This window comes from Hydractinia symbiolongicarpus, chromosome 5 (assembly GCF_029227915.1).
Source record: "Hydractinia symbiolongicarpus strain clone_291-10 chromosome 5, HSymV2.1, whole genome shotgun sequence".
Classification (NCBI taxonomy): domain Eukaryota; kingdom Metazoa; phylum Cnidaria; class Hydrozoa; order Anthoathecata; family Hydractiniidae; genus Hydractinia; species Hydractinia symbiolongicarpus.
Window position 1 is genome coordinate 3,864,180 of NC_079879.1, and position 12,479 is coordinate 3,876,658.

At 32.5% G+C, this 12,479-nt stretch overlaps 1 protein-coding gene across 1 annotated transcript; it reads left to right on the top strand.

The window, feature by feature from the left end:
- Window positions 1-264: 264 nt before the first annotated feature.
- LOC130645903 (proline-rich transmembrane protein 1-like) lies at window positions 265-11,794 on the top strand. Its single transcript, XM_057452027.1, has 6 exons — window positions 265-314; window positions 756-1,004; window positions 1,105-1,245; window positions 7,233-7,518; window positions 9,549-9,701; window positions 10,998-11,794. The coding sequence occupies exons 1-6, from the start codon at window positions 265-267 to the stop codon at window positions 11,145-11,147; spliced, it is 1,029 nt and encodes a 342-aa protein (XP_057308010.1). The 3' UTR covers window positions 11,148-11,794.
- The last annotated feature ends 685 nt before the right edge of the window (window positions 11,795-12,479 follow it).

A 12,479-nucleotide genomic window follows, 5' to 3' on the forward strand; every position in this document is an offset into this window, starting at 1 on the left:
TGCACAATTTTTTTTAAGAACCGTAAAATTCGCTGGCAGCTTTTATTTTGCGACATATTTTTAGTCTATTTTGTTCTTATTTTGTCTTTAATAATATTAGAACTTCCGAGTTTAGCCTCATATTGTTCCCATTTAGGGTTTTTTTTATCTTTAGAAATCTTTATTTGAAGCTAGGAAAATAAGTGTTTTTATTGTCAACGAAGCTCCATAATTGTATTCATAATCAATTGAGTCAATATGAGTATTTTTACGCAATAAGTAATTATGAATAGTTTGAGAGAAAAGATTATTTGCATCCTCGATTTTCCCTCTTCGTGAGAAAATTCAGATTCGGATTGTCTTAAAAACAAGGCGTAGGTATTTTGTGAGCGCGCACTTGGACAAACCTCTAATTTCATCCAAGTGACAAAAAGTATATGGGTCTTTTTTGCTACAGCAGAAAATGCAGCTCAATAGAAACGACCCTCCTTTAGGGTGTACCTATTTTCGTTAAAAAAATGAGGCTCATATTCTTATATAATTGAGCTTATAAAACAGTAAGCATGTAGAAAGCTAAGCTTCTAGCTTCACTACTGTGCTGAGTTGCGTTAACTAATTGTAGCTCTAAATCTATGTCCATCAACCTATAACGTTACTGGATATATCAGAATAATAAAGTAAAGAAGCCAAACAAATCTCCTAAAAAAATGTAAGAACTGAAAAATGGACACACGTACAATGTGTTTTTTAATTTAATTTTACGGCAAATATGACAGGGTACAAGAATCAATTTTTTTCCAAAAGTTCCTGAATGCAACAGAACATGGCATGTTAATGAAAACTCGAAAAGTCATGAATAAACTTTGCATTGTATTTCGTCGACTGGATTTAAAAAGTGTGTTTCTTCCAGTAGATAAAGTCTTGTTTAACACCATTTTGACCATCTATGAATCACATTTCTTAGCAGCTGGTAAACACGTTTTTACCACGAATCTGAATTGCGCTGAAACCAAGACTTTTGTGACGTAAAAGAGCTCAAATTTCAATGTAATATTCATTGCTAGAATAAACACTTTTGAATCAATAATAACTGAGTACAAAGAGTTTTAAAAATTCATGACTCAGTACTTATGAACTAAGCCAATGCGGGAACAGAAGTGATTTTGAAAAAAGCTTTTCGAGTAAGAACACTGACATAAACGGCACTAATTTGAAGTTACCAATTTTGATATTGACTTTCAAGACAACACTCACTGTTGGTTATTCGTAAGCCTTATCTTTTATTTAAAATATAAAGAGCTGTGTGTGTGTGTGTGTGTTTTGAAAGTTATTTTAACATATTTTAAAAGTAGTGCAATAGTATTTGTATGTTTTATTATTTTCAACAGCAACATTTGTCGAGCAAAATAACAAATGTTTTATTATCAGTTCAGCTAAATGTTGTGAAAAGACAGAAGACATGACGTTTAACTAACTTTATCAAAAGTTTTTATTTATGTGGAAACACGATTGTGTGAAAGTAGACCGTCTTATTATTTTTTTACAAACTAAATTGATCAAAGAATAAATAGAAATTTACTGTCCTTTTTCTCTGGTTAGTTATATTTTTAAAGAAATTAGAGTTAATACAAATCACTTTTTTAGGCTGAAAAAAACAATGCTGAAATTTTTTTAACACATCTATAAAATTTATGTCATTTAAGAGAAGAATCCTTTTAGAGCACAAACAATTATTAAACTATTCTTAACCATACTCTATGTTGAAATTTGTTTATATATATCTTATTTTAACAAAATGCATGTTTAGACAATCTGTTAATATAATACTTCAAATTTTTTTTTACATTGCACAACGAAACACATGGAAAGTTTTTGTTGGTGTAAATATTTATCGTTCTTCTTAATTTTAATTTTAATCTTTCAACCTTTACTTTTAACGTAACTTAAAAAATACATACATATTATTGCCGATTACTTATTTGAATTCATTATTAAGTATAAGAACGTTTCGTAAACATAAGAAAAGCATTTACTGCAAATAGTGATATGTTTCTTTTATAAAAATCCGTCTAAAAAAGACTTCGGGTCAAATATAAAAACATCTTTAGCACATTATTAACCTTAACAAAACAAGCAGAAGAAGACGATTGAAAAGGATATAAAGCCAGAAAAGTTCAAAACTGAAATTTTTCTTGTACCCTGAAAGTATATGCAAAATTAGCTCATCTTCATTACTCTGTATTTTTATTTGTTTCAGAAGGGCCAATAACTTACACAAGCGTATCCAAAGTTCACAAAAAAATTCAACATTTACAAACATTCTTTTAAAAAAGCGCCAAATAAGTGAGTGAGTTGTTAGTATCATTTTGTTGAAGTTTCTTTTACCTGGTAAGCTGTTTTTTTTGCAAATGAAAGATGAAAACACTAAAAATGATGCTTTTTGCTAGATAAACAGTTTTGTGCATATGTATGCTCCAGCCTGAATCGGCTTAACATTATGTTTTATGCAATCCAGGCAGACCATCTAAAGCATGGGACGGAGGCTGGTCGGCTTTAAGATATTGGTTTTATAAGCCATACCGAACCAAACTCATTTAAAATGTTGTTAATTCGATTTGGCACGACACAGTCGATATAGTAGACCTAATGAAATCAACAAGAAAAATAAAAACAACAATAATCTAAGAAGTTTGTGTGTGTGAATTTTTGACAATTTATTCAACTAGTGTTCCCAGAATGTTTTTATTTAATAATAAGGAAACATATGCTCGGATTTATACTATGTTACATGTTTGTTAAAAAAAAGAAATGGCATTGTCCTAAAATATTTGTTTCCTAGTATTTTTAAAGTTACATTATTTTGTTCCTAGTCTATAAAACCTTCAGACCACATTCTTGGTGTACTCTTAATATTTGGTAAAATCCCAACTACTAACTGAGAAAAAATCGTGACACAATGGTTATCCTGAAAATTGATATTGTTTGCTTACAAAACAGTAAAGTGTCAACGGGAACAGAAAAAGCGTCATATGCTTAAATATGTAAATAAAAACTTTGAGTAAGAAATTCTTATCATTCCACTGGTCGAAGATAAGTTTACATTTACAGTGGTTTGAAGTAACGACAAATGTTTATTAATAGTAAGTTATACTAAGTAGTATTAGCAGTATTATTAGTAATATTTATTAGTTATTACTTGTATTAGTAATAGTTAGTAATAGTAAGGAATATTATAGTTCTCCACAAATTTAATTTCTTAGGGAATTAGCTGCTATATCTGCTTCTTTTGTTATTTTAATTTGTTTGTTTGTTTGTTTGTTTGTTTGTTTGTTTGTTTGTTTGTTTGTTTGTTTGTCTGTTTGTTTGTTTGTTTGTTTGTTTGTTTGTTTGTTTGTTTGTTTGTTTGTTTGTTTGTTTGTTTGTTTGTTTGTTTGTTTGTTTGTTTGTTTGTTTGTTTGTTTGTTTATTTGTTTGTTTGTTTGTTTGTTTGTTTGTTTGTTGGTGCTATGAAGCGACTGTTGGATTTCGACTTTATTGACTTACACGAAAGTCCAGCTAATGGTGGAGGAAAAGTTTATGATCACTGAGGACAAAAACAACAACTTAAATCATCTTAAATATCATATCAATAATGGGTATCTAAATATAACTGAAAATGACAGAAAAATTGCCAACCTATATTGGACATCCATGATTTATTTATTCAACATGAGTGTTTAACTTGCTTTTAACTTAAACTGTACAATAAAATCAACTTAAACCTTTTAAACTAGCTAGCTAGCTATATCCTTCGAAATTTTGAATAGAGCATACAAGTTTATTGTACACAGGGCCAGTATGAGCAACAACAGTGACTTTTAAATCTTTTTAGAGGTATTAATTACCTTCCTCTAAACTAATAACATGTTCCCTCGTCAAAACAAACTTTCGATTTACTGAAATTGAATATATTTTGAATATTGAATATATAAACAGTAGCTTATTTTACCGCCAAAAAGGATATTGCGAAAACGTTTTTCTTTCTTTAGAAAATAGTTCATCAAAAAAGTTCATCATAAATAATTAACTATTCATAAACAGGTTATCGTCTAGACGTCTATGTGGTTCTAAAGTGTATATGATTTTTTGCACCTTTTCCTTTTGAGTGGTCCGTTTATTACACGCCATTCTTTAGAAATTTTTGGGGATTAAGCTTATGTAATCGTTTCGTAGCCCCTTTAAGCATTCTTGACAATATATTGTAAGAGAAACCTCCTTGACACAACACTTTCATTCCATATAATGTTAAAAAGTTTAAATGACGGTGTTGTGACATCTGCTAAATATATATATATATATATTTTTCTGTAATAAACACAACTAGCAGCTGTAGCTAACCAATAGCAAGCTAGTTGGACTGACGACAGTTGGACATTATTTAGCTATTAAGGTGAAGGACGTATCTTTGTTTGAAATAAATACCCTGTGATGAAGTACAAAAGCGAGTCTCTTTAACTTTTATTTTATTTTTTATTACTATTTTTTTTTATCTGGTTCCCCAATTTTATTTGGTCTTTTTACATTTTTCTTATTTTATCTTTATCTTTACACGAAACTTTCATGTCCCTAGTATGAGTTAAATGAAAACATCAAAACCCGTATATAAAAATTCGTGGTGAGCTTTCCATGGTTGTACTTACAAACAAAAACATATTTTACGAAATATGATACAACAAAGTACAAGGGTCATATACACAGCATGAGTGGAGTTTTTAACTTACAAGTTGTAACTTGATTTGATTAAAAAAGCTTATTCTTACTCTGTGCGCAATTAAAATTTATCGTGATGGATTTTTAGTTAAAAAAAGTATGCTACGGTGTATAGCATAGAACGTGGCGCGGATGATAGCAATATCCCTTATTCAAATAATGACCCTACGTGATCTGATGGCGAAACTTTGTAATCTAAAAATGGCACTATGATGCAAACAAACTACAAGACAAAGTTAAACTACAGTAGACTCCCGGTTATTCGAAGCCTCAAGGGGGATAAGAATTTACTTCGAATAACCGGGAGTTCGAATAACTGAAAAATTCGTTTTCCCGCCAGATTTTCAACTTAACCTTAATGGGATGGACTTTTCTTAAGTAATTGAGGCATTGTGGTTCAGTTGAGCGTGTAAACACAAAGAATTTTTACTTTTTGAAGAAAGAATAAATTTGAACAAATTGTTAACAGGTTTTAAAATATGAAAGTTATAAAGAAAATGTATCTAGTAAATACAAGGAGTTCAACTCTTAAAAAAATCTTTAATGCTACATTGTTTTTTACTATCGATGTAGTGTTTTTGACATGTACGTGTTATCATGTTTAACTGCTTTCTGATTTCAAGAGCATTCTCGCCAAACAAAGACCATCTTTCCAACAATTCTAAGGCCTCTTCCAACTCTGACTGCTTTGGCTTCTTCGGGGGGATGTCATGTGCCTCAAAGAAAAATTCGAATAACTGAGGGTGACTTAGCCTATAATTGGCCCCAAGGGGAATAAAAATCACTTCGAAAAACCGAATTATTCGAATAACTGAAGTTCGAATAACCGAGAGTGTTTTTGCCTGAGTTGGGTAAGCAGATCCAAGGGGAACGCCATCTCACTTCGAATAACCAAATTATTCGAATAAGTGCAGGTTCGAATAACCGGGAGTCTACTGTAAATGAGAGATGATCGCATTATCAGTGTCATATTATTTTGCATATGGAATATATTTATAATAAACGAACCTCAAGAAATATATTGCCACAAAGTTTCAAAATGTTGTTAGATAGCCAGCCATATGTATTGTATGTTTTTTTGTCCTGAAAATGAAACTGAACAATTAATGTTACACAATGAAGTGTAGTGTACTTTCTAGGGTTTTTTAAGTTTTGCTTTTTATGCAACATCGATATTATCTGTGTTTGTTTATTGTTAATACAAGAAAGTAAAATTTCAAATAAGCGCCCAGTTTCACAAGGTAGTTTTCGATTAAAAGTCCCCTTTTATTAGGTGCGCGCTTATTCGAGGGGGGGGGGGGGAGGGGGGGGGGGCTTAATAATTGCTAGGCGCTTAATCGGATCATTACAATATGTGGCTTTACCCTTTTATCTCGGCGGCGAAGTTTAGTACATTTTTATCACACTGGATTCGAATCATTGTTATTGCTCATTTCACTGGATGAATCGATTCTCTACTATTTTCTCCCGTAAACGAAAAGCTGATGTTGTGTCTTCCTGATATAAAGTTAAGGGAAAAAAACCTTTATCTTTAGCTGTTTTTATTGAAATATGGCTCTTAATTAAGATGAGAAAGAAGCTGTTGTTGCTGAATTTTTTCAAGCAGAAATGAAGTAAAATAAACAAACTATTTTATTTGTTTCCCAATATCCTAAAGTTGTTGGGATTTATAAATCCCAACACCTTTAGGATGAATTGAAAGGACGCTGTGTTTTAAAGTTCTTATATTACAATACGTATTTTTTCTTTGTGTTTGTAGAGTTAGTTAGCCAGAATTTAGATACTTTATGCAAGGACATCTTTCTTTCCTCTTTTCAGCGAAACAAACAAGCAAGCAAACAATTTACAATATGCGTATTTCGCAACGTAGCTAAGAATTTGTGTGTCGTATAATTTATTGTGCTTTAACTGGACAATGTTGTATTAACATATAATCTTCCAACTTCTTGAAAAATATAAAGTTTATGTTTTTTATTTTATTTTTTCACGTGCGCTATCAAAAAAGCAAAACTCATACTTAATTTTGCTTTCTTTCTGGGTATACTTTTCAAATAAGTTCTCACGCGCTGAGGAAATCCACTTGTGAAAAGAAACCCGGAGTAATCAGAATGTTCATAGAGATGGAATGTTTGATAAAATTTTAAAGCATGCAGAAAGTTTGACGACCTACACAGGCCATTTTTTCCTCTATTGACACACCGTGTTCTAATTAGTTTGAACTTGTTTGAATTTTATCCCGCCCTACTCAAATACAAGATTTTACGAGCATTCAAGTGCTGGAAACGCAGCTTATTACTTTTTTATTAATATCTGGATCGGTATTATATCGACATATTATTTGCAGGAACGCGTGGACTGAAATGTTTTTTCTTTTTAAGATGCGGTAGTATTTTTTGTTTGTTTGTTTTAATTTAAATTCCCTGAGTTTTGTCTTTGTATGTTTACAGCATGGAAATTAGTTTGTATTAAATAAACCAATCTACAACTGTAATTTTATCTTTTAGAATAATAAAAGTAGTATTTAAAATGGAGTCAAAAGAGCCACTTCCACCCAGCTATGCAGACTCACAAAATCAGCCACAGTATCCCCCGACACAAGCAGAGTATCCTCCAGTACAAGGGCAGTATCCTCCAGCTCAAGGACAGTACCCCCCTATGCAGGGTAACTACCCACCTCCTCAAGGACAGTATCCGCCACAACAGCCACCCCCAGGAGCTTACCCAGAGAAGCAAGGACAATATCCACCACAACAGCCAGGAGGATATTACCCACCACCAACAATGATGCAGGTGAGATTTGCATATATTTTTCATGACCTAATTGATGCTCTTCCTTAAATCACATTTTGTTTTGATAATAACGTAATCAGGTTCTTTTTCATTTACTTAAAATTATGGCATTAAAAAGTGTTATTTGGCTACGATGTTTAATACAGTTGCACAAGGTAAGGTGAAATTCCTAAAAATAAAATATATTTCAGAAATTAATCAAAAGTTGGAGGAATATATGAGATATTAATTATAGATCTCAAAAGGAAAAAAGCGCACATCTTAATTGGGAAAGAAGCAGTACTAAAACTTCCTAGTAATTCGACATTTTCAGTTTAGTAATTTTTAAAATTTATTTTGCATTTTATCACACAACGATTTGGTAGTGACTGCAAATGAAACGTTTTAAAAGAAATAAATTAAATCAATTAAATCATTTCCCAGATATTTAAATTACGTTATTTCATCACGTGTTTTGTTTCAGCAAATTAAAAATGTAAACATAAGGTTTTAAAGTAACTATTTTAACCAAGCAATTACACTCCCTATGCCTTAATCTGATATTCTAATCAAATGTCTCATTATTTGTTTACTCTAGCCAAATAAAAATGTAAACTAACTTTTTGTAAACACTTCTCTATAATAATAATAGCCGAACTCTGTCTGTTTGTGCGCAAATGGGTTACCGATATTCCTTTGACCTTTCCGATTTTTTAGAAAGGTTTACCTGTACACGACAGCGTCACGACTAATTTGTGAACTTTCTTGAGAATTTATTTCTGAAAATAAAAGATTTTGACCCACTGTTGTAAGAGGATGTGGTAGCAGCAGGTTGAAAACTATGAATTTTTTTTTTTTTTGAGCTAAAGTTTTTTTTTGGAAAATTATGCCTCACCCGTAACACTAACAGGTGTGTTCTCTTTACCCGATTTATGACATACTTTATGCTTGTATTAAAGCGCTCCGCTTAAGGTGGTTTTCAACGCCAGGACACAAAATTACTTGTGTCCTAACCCGACGAGTCTATTTAACAAAAACCGTATTCTGTTTGTTCAAATTGCTCGTAGTTTCATTCCAGGTCGCCTTGCAGTGTAAATACATTGCTGACGGATGACCCAGTGGATGTTCTAAGACGGGTAGAGACCAGTACTGGTCTCTATATTAATAACACCCGTATTTTGTCCGGCTTTCCGCAAAAAAACGTCGTGCTACAGAAACAAGAAATGCGACATTTACAGGACGGGCAACCCTGTGAGTTTAGTTAATAATGACTAGTCTTAAAATATTCAAATTTGCGTTTGTGAGTCAAAGTTGAAGCTGAGAGTAGCGACGGGTGAATAGCCGTGAATTTTTACACTCTTACCACTAGTGAAATAGAAATAAAAGATTTAAAATAGTTTTTTCTTGAAACATTTCCAGTGAAAGTAACAGATGCCCAACCAAAATAATCCATCAATTTTGCTAGGTGGTAAAAATGTTATCTGATTAAAATTTTAAACTGACAAAATAAATACTGACGGACTGTATATGCTCTGACAGGGTAACAACAGGTTGTAACTTTGCTCTTATCTCAGCTAAAGTCGCGGGAAAGTTATATTTTTGAAAATACATTATGTCGCTTAAATGTATCCCTAGGCTACTTTCTATAATAATCTGTAGTAATGTATAAAGGACGGGTGAAGTCGTGGATTTATCTGCGAACCACCGAGTAGTCTACATAATGATAGTCTTCATTTGTCCGTGAACTAATTAAAAAACCGGGGGATTTGTAATCAGAAACGCCATTAAAATTGCACCTATAATTGTTGTAATAATCCCCGTCCAAGGAAATATAAATACTTTATGTAAACAAGCGGGCATAATGCTCGAAACAACAATGCTGGAAATATAATCTCTCTAATACTTTTTAATGATAAATTAACAATTTATAAACCTGAGCATTAAGAGTAACAACGCTAAATGTTATAAATATTGAACTGCACTTAAAAATATCAGGTATATTTAAATCTTTTTCCGTTATTTTTTTTAACATACTTATAATTTTTGTTTAGAATACCAATAACACCACTGTCGTAACTGTCCAAGCGCAACCAGCTCCACAAGTTCACTGCGTGGCTGTTGACAATCATTCTGGTTTAGCTTGGTTCGCCTGTCTGTGTTGTTGCTGGCCGATTGGTATTGCTGCTATTGTTAAATCGAACGAGGTGAGCAGACATTTCCCTCTCATAAGTTGTCTTACCTTATTGGTACATCTGCGCTTTCGCGTAAAAACGGTTTGTTACTGCGCGAAACAGTTTACACTAAAACCAGTATTATATTACTGTGTTCTTGTTATATGAGGGAAAAGTTAAACATAACACATGCGAAACACGTTTATATCTCTATTGCGCAAAAATTAATACGTGTGAAAATCTTCAGATGATTTAAACACCATCCACTGAAACACAATATGTTGATGATTCGTAACAAAGATTACCAAGAAAATAGTTTGTGCACGTCGCGGCAGCTTACAAATTTAAATGTTTAAAAAAAAATAAACTGCAGTGACGTAAATACAACTAATATTTAAAGCCACACAATGCGTCAAAACTAATACTCTCTAGAGTGATTCTCTTTAGGATTTTTTTAAAGATAAAACCAATATCATTTATCAAATCATTTATCTTTATTTGTACTATTATACCTGTTTTGACCCTTTGAATCCTGGGGAAAGGTACATAAAGTGCCAGCTGGCTATATGTCTCAAATTACTTATGCTCATATGCTTGTGGTAAGTCTTGTCACAGTTTTACAGTTTTCATCAAATGTCAAAGATCAGAAATGACGTCAAAAATGTAGAAATAGACCATATTCCAGTTTTCCAGTAGTCTGATTTCTTACTGAGACTATGGCGTTAATTTTTAGTAGACTTGTGGACTGAAAACCAAGAAATCAGTTTGGGATAAAAAAGTAAATTTAAAAACGTCATACTAAAATTGACGTTATTTCGACAAGAAAGATTTTTCATTTTAGCGATATAGATAAAGATTGGTTCTCCTGTTTAAAATTATCGATGTAAGAAATTCACAATCGTATGCCTATTAAAAGCTATAAAGATAGGGCTATACAAAGAGGCTGCGGACACTTTACTACATACTCCCACCCTTGTCCCTCACTCTCCCACAGGTATAATAGTGATAAGTCATATTGTGTCTTGTTATTTGATTTATTGTTAGGTGCTGGTGTGACATAAATATCAAAATCGTCAAATGAAATCGAAATATTTCTACTTTTGTAAATTACTTATCAAAAACTTATTTAAAACAAAGTTAATTCCAAATATCCGTAAGAGGTGCCATTATTCCGCCTCTTGGTTGCAACAAAAACAAAGGTGATAATAGCCAACAATATATCAGCCAATACCTTCGAACAAAATGAAACCAATGGAGGGTGTTAATGACCTGCACTACCTCCGCAGCTATTAGAGAGCACTGTGAGAATTATGTTTTATTATATTTTAGGTTAACAACGCTATAGCAGCAGGAGACTTCGTTCGAGCCCAGCGAGCGTCGGCAGATGCACGGAAATACGCTATTATTGCCATCATAATTGGTTTAATTGCTGTCCCTACGATTATTGTCATAAACGTTTTGCGTGCGTCAAGTGCATAATAATCAAATTGAGCATGAATCTGAAACTTCAAACAGGATTAATTTCTTTTTTAGCTACCGATATTCACAAAGAAAATGTCTGCGCGTCAAAACAAAAGCAGATATAAGTTTTCTAGCATTAGGCGCACAAGCAACTAATATTTGTCTCGCATTTCTGTTTCTTTTTAATAGATAACTTTTTTAAATAATTAAATTTGTCGTATTAAAATTTGCAAAATCAAACACCTTATCTCTTTAATAATAGCCGTCGTCTGTCTGTCTGTGTGTACGCGAAAGCCATGTCCTGTAACGGAAACACGAAATTTTTAAAATGTGCACCAATACCAAATGCGATATACTTCGGTCCGCTTTGTTGCAACGGGTTGATTTATAGGACGGGCGACCCCGTGGATTTTTCCACGGGATAACGACTATTATAGGATATTAACATTTCACTTAATCAACGCAGTTTTGAATTTCGCGTGTTTATTAAATGGTCGTTCATTTCAATTAATGTAGTCTTAATTAACACGAGTAATTAAGGATGCATTAATTAAGTTACATGGTAATTAAATATACGTTAATTTTTTGAAATTTAATAATATTTTCACATTAGAGTCGTTATTATTGTAGCTGACAAATGCGCATAAGAAAGTAGATTTAAAATATTTTTGTACCGTCTTGTTCTTCCATACATTTTATTTTTTTCATTGTTAACCCTTTCAGTACAGTGAGGTCGCGTACTTTCAAAAATTTAACAATTTGCTTTGCAAGTTTCGCTGCGTAACCTTGATTCGCAATCAAGATGACTCGTCCGGCGTGTCACGGATACTGAATCAATAAACTGCAGCTATGTCTGTGGCGTATATACTGCAAACAAGATATACGCTTATCTATGGAGCTGTGGGACTGGCTGTTATGAATATGATTAAAGTATGTTGGGTCTTAGAGATTAATGAATGTATAAACAAAAAATAATGAATAAAACCGACACCTACCTGTAAAATGATAGCTAATAAGGATTCTATTAGTTGCCAAAGAGAGAAACTTAATCATCCAGAAAGCATCCTGCTTTAAAGTGTTTGATTTGCTTGCAAGAGGTTTTGGTATACTTTATTGACATTAGTACATCAAGATATTTAGGTGAGCAACTAATACCATTGATAATTGCCAACTCTCTAGCGAGATCACAACGAAACAGTCAGCACTGGAGCGCATTGTGAGGAGGTTTGGTATTTTTCGCTTACATGGTTTTTAACTTGTACAATATTCGAAAGTGACGATCCTGCAGTTTTAACACGTTGTAGCCAGAATTTCGTAAAAGTAAATTTTTTATAATTGGAATTAACCGAT